The 12,143-nt window shown below is 62.8% G+C and overlaps 1 protein-coding gene across 1 annotated transcript in view; it reads left to right on the top strand.

Annotated features, from left to right (window-relative positions):
- The first annotated feature begins 8,225 nt into the window (after positions 1-8,225).
- The window catches only part of CDH15 (cadherin 15), a 20,011-nt gene continuing 16,093 nt past the window's right edge, over positions 8,226-12,143 (top strand). The window contains exon 1 of the mRNA XM_040633005.1: positions 8,226-8,318. Coding sequence (XP_040488939.1) covers positions 8,277-8,318 — 42 coding nt within the window. The 5' untranslated portion in view covers positions 8,226-8,276. The remainder of the gene's footprint in view (positions 8,319-12,143) is intronic.

Below are 12,143 nucleotides of genomic sequence, written 5' to 3'. Positions count from 1 at the left end.
GTGGCCAGAGTTCGTCTGTTTAGCTTGTCCTTCTGGTCGCTCGTCCTCACCGTGGTTTCTTTGGACTGTTCCTGTCCGCCATCACCCTCTTGTCCTGCCCCCGGCCGGCTGCCATCACCTGTTCCTGCAAATGCATCCCGGTGCTTAGGCGCCCCTGGGGGTCATCACACTCTGCTACGTGGCACTTCTGGTACCAAACCGTGGTCGTTTCCACTTCGACTTAATCTCTTAATCCATGAGTTACTTGGGAGCCGTGTGTCCTCCACGTTCGTGCTCTGCCGGCGTCCCCAGCGCACAGCCCTGTGGGCCCAGCTCTTAGAAACCCAAGGCGCGTTTGTGCCCCCTCCGTGGCCAAGTGATTGAAAACGTGCCAGTGTGGTCGCCTCGGGATCACCTGGGGGTCACCCTCGTCCCCCAGGATGCGGCCCATTAAATCTCCACGTGGGGCCTCGTGCGTCTTTCCTTAGTGTGTCTCAACGCCATGTTCTTTGGCCCATTTATTCATGATTATTCTGTATTTTTGGTGAATTGTTAGCATTTCTATCTCTATTCATGCTTTTTCCTTGAATTTTCTTTTTCTGAGAAATCTTGCTCTTCCCCCGTTGGGCCTGTCTTTGCTGTCCGTGTGGTTCTGCATATGTCTCCTAAGAGCAGCAGAGCCCACGTCTGTAAACCCAGCGGATAACCCGCCATTTAGCTACTGAATTTAGTCCGTTTGTTCTGATGGTTGATGTATCTGCAGCTCTTTCTGCAGTCTCAGTTTGCATTTTCGGCCTAACCCCCTTATGGATTTTTGGTTTGTTTTGCCTTCTTTTTTGTTGTATTGATGACCTTCTCTATTTTTTTCTCATTGCTTATTTGGAAATTATAAATTAAATCTGTGGGGCACCTGGCTGGCTCGGCTGGTGGAGCGTGCCACTCTCGATGTCAGGGTCATGAGTTTGAGCCCCACGTTGGGCGTGGAGATGACTTAAAATAATAAATACATACACACATACACGCATGTTGAGTTTCTGTTGAGTACCCTTAAATTTTCGAGAGCATGCTATCATGCTTACAGTTCTTTTTCCAAGTTGAGTTTACAGTTCTACGGTCTGTGGCCCCTGTGGCCGGTGCCTGTGTTCCTCCCCGCCCCGCTACGATCCTGATACGCTTCTCTAGAGTTTCCTTCTTGTTTTGTTTTAGAAACAAAAGTTAATAGGCTTTGTTTTTACAGTCAGTGGGTAAATTTAGTGACATTCTCTCAATTTCTTGGCTCAGCGGATTTCCTTGTAACGAATAGTGTTCTGCGACCGTTGTTTTGTAAGCGTCTCCGACTGGTCAGCCTGCTTCACCCTCACCCATCCTCACTCTTACATGACGGGCTGCCTGGGTCCAGGAAGCCGCCTCACTACTCCTCTGCCTCTGGCACCTTCATGTCTTCCAAGTTCATGGGCCTTTTTTTCTGGTGCGGTGAAGGTTTTCTTTGTCCTTGACATCACGGTGTGTGTGCACGACGGAAACACCCAGCAGCTCTGGTTTGTGTGTCCTCCCCACGGCCTGGACCTCCAGAGGAAGACGCTCCTCTTTGGGTAGAGACCTACGCTGGACGGCGCGCGGCTCGGCCCTGTCCCGCTCAGCTCACCTGCACTGGGGTCAGCGAGTCAGCCCCACTGCTGTGCACAGAGGAGCCAAGCCGGACCCTCAGCACCCTACCTACCGTGCCCAGGGCTCAGCACAGGCCTCGTCTCTCCGGGCCCCTTAGTTCGGTTTATCTTGTTGGAGCAATTGGTGGGACAAGCTCTCTAGAGAATTCTGAATCTTGCTTCTCTCAACAGCCGCAGACCTTGGGCCACCACCCATGACTTCGTTCCAGGCAGGGACGGAACCCCTGGCTAGGGAGAGGCCAAGGGCAGGGTCAGCCTCCAGGTGAAGACAGGTCTGCCAACAGGCCGTCCACTCCCGTTTAGACCATCAGCCCGAAGGTCACAGGAGACTGGGCGGGCACTTCTGCCACGTCATAACCCGCATCCGGAAGTCCCCTCCTTACGCGCCTTGAGTCAGGCCTGTCAGGTGTGGTCACTCATGCAACTTAAGACGAACTGGGTCTGGGTATGGTCCTGTGCTCTGAACCTCACTCAGGGGAACGAGGTGCTAGACCCTGGCTGGCCACGTGCCTCCTTGGCTGGGGAGGGCAAGACACCTGCAGTGGGGCAGAAGTGGTGGCCTGAAATGAAACCGGGGGCCTTTCTGGAACCGAGGAAGGTGCTGGGAGTAAGCTGGGTGCCCAGTTCAGAGCCGGCAGAGCCTGGGGCAGGGTCACATTAGGGTCCAGAAGGGCTAAAGGACTTGAGAGGGCAGCAGACTGACAGGGTTGCTGAGTGTGGCAGCTGGAGGAGTAGGAGTCTGGAGCGTTCCGGGGTTTCCAGCTCAGCAGCTGGAATGCAAAGTACAGGGGAGGAACCGGTGGGTCGGAGAGAGTGGAAGGTGGGGCTCAGACCTGCCCGCGCTCAGCCTGAACTGACAGCATTGGGCAAGCGTGGACATCCAGCGGAGCCTCCGAGAGAGAGGAGACGGGGGTCCTGCACAGACGCACACGGGCTCCCCATGTTTGGGAGAAAGCAGGGAGCAGCAGCAAGGAGAATGGCTGAAACGCACCGATTCCCCCAAGGAGGCAGGGAGGCCACTCCCTGGGGGCTGCTCGGTGTGGCCCGGGCCTCCTGCCCAGCAGCCTGCAATCCTGGGTGTGCTGGAGGGTCTTGTGCCGGGCACCCCCTCTTGCACCAACCTGGCCCTTCTGCCCCGAGTCCATCCGTCTGCAGGAGAAGTTCTGACGGGAAGGGCCGTGGCCCCGTATCTGTCTTGTGGGCCCGTCACTGCTGTGGGAAACACCGCAGGCCACACAGAGACCCCGCCCATCGGCCAAGCCCCAACGGCCGCACCGCCCGCAGAGCCCCCAGCACCAGTGGCCCCAGAATGAAGCGCGAGATGAAATGTGCCAGGGGACGGCAGGGTCCTGTTCCGGCAGCGGTTCACCTGAACGATCACTACTGTGATTCATCCTCTCCCACATTGGTCACCAGTCCACTCGATATCGATCCAAAGACGCCAGCGCTGGCTGAGTGCAGTGGGCTGGGGACCTCGGGGGCAGTGCGGACTGGGCTGGCTCAGGGACCCCTCCCCGTCCTCCCCTCCCCCACTCTAACTGAGGAGGGCCCAGCACGCAGCTCTGGGGGCAGCTTCTCTGGGCCACGTGGACAAAAGGCTGACAGACGAGGGGACGGGTGACCCCGCAGGCAGCCCACAGGGCCCAGGGGACAACCCTGGCCTCCCTGCCTCCCAGGCTGGGAAGGACCAGCCACTTGGTGTCCTCATTTGCCTGGAGCTCATCCCTCCAGCTCCTTCCAGTCGGGGACCCTCCCCAGCCTGGGGCCTGCACCCAGGGCGGGTGTGTGTGCCCCAGCCACACTCAGGGCCCCCGCGAACTGGCCAGGAAACAGACTCACCGAGGCCACTCTGAAGAAAGGGGGCTTAACCTCAGGCTCACGAGACCCCGATGGGTACACCCTCCTGGTCCCTCCTTGAGAATGTTCCCTCTGCTCCCCACTTCATGTGCCAAAACCAGGCCAATTACTGGCAGTGCTCACCGGGCACAGACTGCCAGCCAGGTCAGCTGGGGTGAAGACACTGGTGAAAGAGGCCCAGCCTGGTGCACCTGCCCTGAGAGGCCTCTCACACCGCCTGGCCCCCCAACATGCTCACCACGCGTCTCTGGCCTGGCTTGCCTCCCAGCCTTCCACGCCTTCCTGCCCGGCTCAGAGGGCAGCTGCCCACACCGTCCCCTCGCCTGGGTCCTCAGCACCCTGAGACTGAATGAGCTGGACTGGGGGCTACACACCTGCCCTTGCATCTTGGGGAGCGTGGGCCCCTGGGCCTGTCTCGGTGAGGGTTTTTACTGGAGTGAGTTTTTCCGTCAAAACCGGCTTCCTGCAGACAGCTTACAAATTCCTTTAAAACTTGACCATCTGAGCCCAGTGACCTCTGTTCTCTGGCCTGTGTGCCCCCCAGCGTGTTCCCCTGAACCCTGGGTTCTCGAGCACTCCTGGGCTGACCTCAGGAGCTTGGGGCTGTGGCGGGTGGCCTGGCTCAGCCGACCACAGTGCCCCTTGTCAGAGGCCAGGCCCCATAGCCCTTGCTGGCCTGGCCGCCCACAGCACATCCGGGCCAGCCACGGGGCGGAGTCCAGGCCACCGACAGCCAACACCAGGAAAACCTCAGTCAAGCTGCTCCCGGCCCAGCCAGGGGTGGGTGAGGGGTCGGCAGCCCAGGGCCGTCTCTGGGGTGGACATGGCAGGAATCGGCGTGACCCTACGGCCAGCATTCCCTCATCCCTCCTGGGAGAGCAAGAAGGCCGAGGACTCCATGCTGGGGTCCCTTTGCCCTGGGAGGGGTGTGGGCATGCAGGGTCACCATGGGGCTCCATTTCTGGAGCAGCCTGGGGGAGGGACAGGTGTGTCCAGGGTGGGGGTGAGAAAGACCCATCACCGCATCGGCCTGGTGCCTGAGCACAGAGCTGGGATGACCTCTGGGCCAGAAGTGGGAGGACCGGCCCGCTCTCCCTGTGGCCTCTGCCAGGGCATCCCTAGAGCCACACTGCCCCCTGCTGGTGTCAGAGGGGTGGTAGGAGCCGCGAGGACACCCAGCCGTCCTCGCCACCTGGACCCACCCCCACCCAGGACTTAGGGCTGATTCTTACATAAAGGACACAGGAACTGAGTCCGGGGGATCTGGGGCCACTCGCTGGCCGGAATCTGCAGGTCGTATCAGAGATGCAGGGCAGGACGGGACCGCGGCCCCAGCGGCTGGGGGCTTGGAGCCCCGGGACAGCCCTGGAGGGAGACCAGGCCCGAGAGCCCGTGGGGCGCCTCTGCCCCCACCCCCAGCCTCTCTTCTGTCTGCTGTCTGTGACCACCCGTCTGTAGTTTTTCAGCATCCAAGACTTTAACAACAGTTTGGGAACGACTACTCGGTGTGTGTTTGGGGGATTGTCACTGGGCTTCTTCACAAAGACAAGGCCCTCCAAACCTGACGGCCTCCACCTGCAGTGTGTCCCGTGGCCGCCAGAGGGCAGGCGCGGCCTGGGCCGGGCCGTGACACCCTGTCCTCCCCAGGCCAGCCCGGCCTCGCCCACCCTCGCGCCTCTCCTCCAGGCCCCACGCCCCAGGCACCACCCCCGCCACCATCCCTTCTGACACTTGCAACCATTCAGGGGATGGGAAGCCCCCCGCAGGACCCCACTGCCCTGTCCAGGCCGCAGGGGCTAGTCGGGCCTCCAGGAGCCCCCAAACTGCACCCACCTGCCAACCTTTGCCCGGCTCCTTGAGGACTCCCTATATGCTATTTCACCATGTTCCATGTTAGGGTTTATTGGTGCTTTCTGACTCCCCTGGGAGGGCAGCCCCACCGGGACCTTCTCAGCACTAAAGCCCAGAGCCTGGAGCGTGGGAACTGCAAAGATGGAATGGGGGTCACAGGGGTCAGCCTCTCTCCTGACCTCCAGCCCAGGCTCCATGACTGAAGGGTTGGCCTGGGCTGCCAGCCCCACCTGCACTGGCCTGTCACGTGGGCCTCGTCCAGACTCCCTGTTCTTGCCTCTAAGGGGAGGGGCCCAGAGAGACCGCCACATGTGGGGCCAGAACGGTGCCTGGGTCTCCAGGAGCACGTCACTGTCGTCATGCACAGCAGCCCCCCAGGCGTCTCCACATGGGTGACCACAGGCCTTGCCCCCTGCCCAGGACAACACCTGGGGTCCGGTCACCCCCTTCCCTCAGCACCTCCAGACCCCCGGCATTCCTCCCCTCCCCTCTTTGTCCACCTTCCGTCCAGGCCCCCCTCCTCCGCGGCTGCCTGAGCCCCAGGTGGGCAGCTGCCCCTCGGTGCAGCCCCAGGGGCTGTGTTCACGCCAGGCAGTTGTTTGGCATGAGACCCGAACTGACCCTCCCTGGCAAAATGGATCTGTGCTGCACAGGAGCCCCTGGCGGGCTGCAGGCGGTGTAGATGTGGCAGTGACCCCTGTGACCTGAGCTGTCCCCCCAGAACAAGCTCCCGCACACTTCGCTGCTGGAACGACATCTTCAGGTCAGGCGTCCGAGTGGGCTCCGTGGAGTCTTCTGCCCCTGGTCACAGACCAGAAGGCCAAGGGCATTGTGTTGGCCCCGGAGGCAGAGGACGCACCCCCAGAGGGGTCCTGACCGGGAGCAGGGCATGGGAGGGGCCCTGGTCGTGGGTCGTGGGTTGAGGAGGGTTCTGCCCCTCCCCCAAGGGGCAGCTTGTGGTGACCAAACTCCACGGGTCCTGCCCTAAGGAGGCTGCAGAGTTGTGGAAAGGGGAGCAACCCAGAGTGGGGGATCAGAGCTGCAGACATGGGGCGCAGAGACAGAGGGTCCGAAGGGTAGGATGCCCCAAGCCCACAGGAAAACGAGAGGGTTCTCCTGGAGGGGCCAGTCCCCTTTAGGAACGAGAGTGAACCGGCCCTTCGGCCAGGGGTGGACCAGCCCCAGACAAGACCTCCATGCTCGTGGAACCCAACCACCTCCCTGGGACACAAGGGGAAACTGAGGTTGGTGAAGAGAGCAACATGGCAGGGCCTCAAGCTAGGACTGGAACTCAGGAGGAGGGTCGCCCCCTCCCTGCCCCTGGGGTGGGGGAGGGACAGGAAGGCTTGTTCACCAGCCTGGAGACCACACCCATTCCCATGGGCCCTTCCCTGCACCTGGGGCTCCCCGTGTCTGGACTGTAGCTTACCCTCCCCCTGGGAAACCCCCTGGCCCCTGAGATTGTTGGCTGGGAGACAAATGGCCAAGAGCAACGTGGAGGGAGGGAGGGCAAGCAGAGAGAGAGGAAGGGCTCTCACACGGCCATGTCCCTCGCCCCTGGTTAGATTGCCTGAGGTTAACCAGGGGGGCTCAGCCACCTGCCCCCTTCTACCCCCTACAGTAGTCCCAGGAGGCAGAAACCCAAAGCATTCAGAGGGCTGCCTCACCCATGTTTAGGGTCCTTAACCTCAGAGGCAGGATGGTGGCCCCGAGGGGCTGCTCCCCAGGCCTGGGGCCTCAGAGCCCGGAGATGGAAGGGGCTCCCCGCCAACTCCCCACCTTGGAGGAGGGAGTGCCAGGGACAGTCCCTGCCAGAGCCTCCGGCAGGCAGTCTGGCCTCCCTCCAAGCAGGCCGAGGGCACAGATGGCCCACACCTGCCCCACCGGCCCACGATCTGGACAGGAGAGCAGAGGCCCGGTCCTGCTCCATGGCCACTCCCCACTCCCCCGCTCTGAAGAGAACTCGTCCGCCCACAGGGTCCGTGCTCCATCCTTCACTCTCCACCGTCCATTACTGCGTGCTGGGCCTGTGAGGGGGACACACACAGATCACTGCCCACCTAACGGGAGGCCACCCAGCAAACCAGAGGAGGAGGAAAAGAAGGGCTCTGGCTGGGTGCAGAGGGCTAACCGCAGGCTAGGTCTATGCCTGGCCTTCCTCTGTGCTGGCCCAGAGGATCAACAGGGAGAGAATGCGACCTAAGATGCCAGGTGCCAGGTGCCAGGTGGGTGGCGGTGTCTAATGGTGGTCAGGAGCGGCCATTCGACAAAGCCCTCAAGGCGGCCAGCAACATGCCCTGGGGGGGATAGCCCGGGAAGAGCACTGCAGGCAGAGCGCACAGCCAGCCAGTGCAAAGGCCCGGAGGCAGGAGTGTGCCTGCTGAATTCGGGGAGCAACGACACGGAAAACGGAGGGATGAACGACGCAGTCCACTCCAGCTCCTAGCCCAGCCCCCACCCACCGCCGTTCTTCGTGGCAACTTCCTTATCTCACCGCGGGACGCCCAGAGCCCTGCCCCCCCGACAGCCGCCTGACCCCGACGGGCCCGCCCCGCCCCCGGTGCACACGTGCCGTCACTCAGCTCAGGCCCCGCCCCCGGCCCCCTCCGTTCGTGCGCTCGTGCTCTCAGCCCGGGCCCCGCCCCCGCACACGTGCCGTCACTCAGCCTAGGCCCCGCCCCTGACCCGCCTGCCAGCCGCCCCCGCGCGGGGCAGTCGCTCAACCGCAGGCCCCGCCCCCCGCGCCCACGTGCTGACTCTCCTTCCACGCCCCGCCCCGGGCCCCCTGCTCCGCCCCCGCACACGTGCTGTCACTCACTCGGCCCCCCACCCCCTGCCCGCGCACTTGTGCTGTCACTCAGCCCGGGTTGTGTCGGAGCAGGAGGCCGCCAGCCGGACACTCGGCCCCTACTCCGCCGGCCCATGGACGTCGCGCTCCTCCTCGCCCTCGGGCTGCTGGCCCAGGTAAGGCGTCTGGCCGCGCGCGGTCCCTTGCCTCCTGCCCTGTCGGACGGTGTCACAGTGGGACGCGCCCGGGACCACTGGCCCTGGTCCCCTGGTGGGTGCCTGGTGGGCAGCGCTGTTCAGGGCGCTCTGTGCCCCAAGGGGCTCTAGAGGCAGGGTAACCAGCTCACCTGGACCCGACTGGAAGCCAAGCTGGGTGGCCCCGGGAGACCACTAGGCCGGCCCTTCCCCACGGGTGCGCCAGCAACCCTGTCGGGCTTGTGAGCGCCAGGGAGAGGGGGTGCAGCAGGAGCACCCAGCTGGAGGAGCCTGCAGACCAGATTCTCTAAGGACACCCCTGCTGAGTTGGCAGATGACCCTGGTTAGTCTTGGGTGGAGCCCGAGACACCCCCACCCTGTGCCCCACCCCCAAGGGCAGCTCTGGAACCCACTGTCCCTTGGGAGTGCTCTGGAGCCAGACCCCGGGCACTTACAGCCTGCCGCCCCCACTCTGTGCCCACCCCCAGTTCCCTGGTCCCTCTGCGGTGGGAGCAGGGTGGGTGGAAGGAAGTACAGGCCGCTGCCCTTCTCCCCACCATAGGCACTCCCCCAGGGGACCCTTTGGACTGGGCAGGCACTTGCTGGGCCTGGGAGTGGAGCCCGTGGCCTGCCTTCAGGGAGGGGGCTGAGTCAGGGTCACAGGCCAGAGGCCAGGGCTGGGCAGTGGTGGGGCCCCTGTGCCTGACATAGGACTAACCTACGCTTGACAGGTAATGAGCGTGAGAGCTTAGTCCGTCTGCACCCACAGGTGACTGCTATTCCAGTGCCAGGTGCGGGGGAGGAGCACCTACTCTGGGGGCTTCTGGAGACCCCCTGACTCCACAGAGCTCTGGCTGGAAGCTGATCAGGTGCCCCCTAGCTGGACCCCCCAGCAACTGGTCCCTCTGGGCACCCAGCCCCACAGCTCTGGTCACCGTGGCCCTGCCTTTCAGCCTCCCCTGCCCCCTCCACAGTGGGCCCGCCTGGGCCTGGGCTGTCCACGTCCAGCTGGCTTTGCACAGCCTGGCTGTCCACAACCTGTCCAGCCCTCTGCTGGGAGGCCACACCAAGTCGGGGGTCTTCTGGCTGCCCCCCTGCAGGACACTATGCCCTCCACACTGGGGTCCATTCCAGAAGGCCACACACCTCCCGTGCCCCCTCCCCACTTGCTGCTGGAATAGCAGCCCACCCCCCCTTGCATCTGGACCCCGTATAGTGGACATGCTGAGGACCTGCTTCTCTGGGTTTGGGGTGTCTACTTTTCACCATGCCCCAGGAGAACTCTGCTGCAGGGGAGGGGAGTAGTCCCCTCCCGGATTCCTCTGCCCACCCTGAGGCTACTCAGCATGAGCTCCCCATACGCGCACACACACACAGCTGGAGGCTTTAGGGATTTCGGGGGCATCAGCCAGTGGGGCTTGGACACTCAAGTTTTGCACTCAGTGTGGCTCAGATTAGTACCAGTGTGAGGGGAGCTTTTCCTAGCCCCCTGAAATAGGTCTCTGTCAGGACCCCTCGCACCCCTCCCCCACCCAGCTCAGCTTTCAGAGTTTTGTCCTCTCCTGTCTGGCACATGGCAGCTGATGGCTGCTCCTGGATACCCCTCCCTGCACCCCCGTGAGCCCCCACGGCAGGCCAGCCCGGTCTTGCAAACTGTCTCGGGGGGCCGTGGGTGGGGGCCTGGGGACAGGACTCTGCATTAATCTGTTGTGTAAGGGTAGTTTGGGACAAGGTATGCCCCTCTCCTCCCTGTGTCCCCTAAGTTTCAGCCAGTGGACTTGGAGTGTGTACTTTCAGAACTGGTCTCTGTCAGCTCCCTCCGCGGGCCCACACTACCCCGTCACTGGGCCTACCCCTGGGCCCCCACTCTGCCTGAGAGTAGTAGAGGAATGGGGGAGGGCAGACCTATGCCCTGCTGGGAGGGGGTCTCAGCCTGTGTCCAGTGAGACACATGGCTTCTGGAAGGAAGATGAGGCTGTTCTGTGCTCCTGGGGACTTGGCAAAATGTGAAGAGCCACCAGGGCAACATGGGACAGAGACCTGAACAGCAGACGTGGCCACGTCCTCCACTGTGGGGAGGGGTCATCATCCCCACGGCAGTGTAACAGTAACAGGGGCAGCGGAGGGAAGCCGGCTCCTGGACCACTGTCCTCTCCCAGGTGGGCAGGGCAGCCAGACATCACAGTGGTGTGGCCCGCAGTGGGGGAGCAGGCTGGGCAAACAGCTGCCCCTCTCCACTTGCCCCGCTGCTGTGCCCCTCACCCCTCCTTTGAAGCAGCAGCTGCAGGGGAATGCAGGGGGGGACATGCAGGGGTGCCTGGGGGCCAGGGCAACAGCTGGGTCCATTCCTGGCGTTCCTGATGCCTGCCAGGCCATCCAGGAACGGGGTGGTCCGGATTCCAGCCTGGGGGGAAGGGGCTCGGGCCTGGGAAGCTTGTGGGGAGTGCAGACCCCACCCACGTTTCCGCAGGCTGCAGGCCTCCCACCTGGTTCCTACAACAGGAGAAACAGAGCCGGGAGCCGTGTTGGAGGGACCTGTGCACACGCAAGTGTGGGATTAACCCCAGAACCTCTTCCTCGAGCCCCTTCCTGCAGCGGCATGTTGTAAGCTTTGCCCAACTACACTGGACAGGGTCATAGAAAATGTTCGCTTCCCTGGATTCAATCACGTCACCACGGCGGACAGGGCTCCGGGAAGCTGGGCCACAGAAGCTCATGTCCACCCAAGCTCAGGCCTGCTGCCTGCCATCTGAATCTTGGCAGTGGTTTGAGGGAGCCCCAGGGGCCTCTAAAGGCCAGCAGTGCCAGGAGATAAAGCTCTCCTCACTTGATACCCAGCCTGCCCAGTCAGCAGCTTCTCTACCCAGGGCGGCCACCCGGGGCAGGCAAGCATCCGGGTTTCTTCCCAGGCTCCTGGGAGACTGGGCCGTGCCTTCTCTTTCCTTGTTCTGAACCCACAGGGGCTGGTGGAGAGAAGCAGAGAAGTGTGTTGGCCGTGCCCAGGAAGAACAGATTCCTGTGGGGGGGGGGAGCTTTATTGCTCCAAAGCCCCTGGGGTTGTGTGTTGAGCTAGGGGCCGGCGCAGTGAGGGGTCGATGGCCCTGGTGTCTCTACAGCTTGAGACTATGCTCTCAGGTTCTCGGTTAAGGGGAAGGCCAAGGATGAGCACGGGGGTGTCACGTTGGGCATCATTTGGGGCAAGTGGGTCCATGTCGTCCATAGGCTCTGGCCAGACTCAGGGAACAGCAAACGTGGACGGCATCAGTGAGCCCATGTCCACTCCGTGCTGTTTTCCGTGGTGGCCTTCCTCCTCTGCCCACGTGCTGGGGGTCTGTGTGAGCTGGTTTTGTCCATGTGGCTTTGTCCTGGCACCGGAAGTCCCATGATCCCCCAGGTGGCTCCCAGGCCTCCCCCCAGCTGGCCACGTCGTCTGGGAAGGGGGTGGTAGGAGGACAGAGCCTAGCTGAGCAATGCTCCGGACAGCCGGAAGTGGGCTGTGGCCCAGCCCTGCCACCCCACCCACCGCAGCCTCTGATCTGGGCAGGGGGTCCCTGCCAAGGCTCTGTGGCTTCTGCTGACCTCCTGGACTTGGGCTGTGGACAGACTGGGACGCGGGACTCCCAGGCTCTGCCACGACCACACTGGTGGACATCCCGGAGGGTCAGCCAAGGCCGCTGGCGGAGACGGGGGTGGGGGGCAGCCAGAGGCTCTGTGGCGGGCTGGACGGGGCAAGCTGTCCCCTACTGTCCCTCCAAGAGCCTGGGATCAAGGACTGTGTGTGGACTGTCCCACCTGCCCCCCCCCCCC

Source organism: Ursus maritimus, unplaced genomic scaffold (assembly GCF_017311325.1).
Source record: "Ursus maritimus isolate PB19 unplaced genomic scaffold, ASM1731132v1 scaffold_19, whole genome shotgun sequence".
In the NCBI taxonomy this organism is placed as follows: Eukaryota; Metazoa; Chordata; class Mammalia; order Carnivora; family Ursidae; genus Ursus; species Ursus maritimus.
The sequence above is the reverse complement of the archived record's forward strand: the minus strand, read 5'-3'. Positions and strand labels throughout refer to the sequence as shown.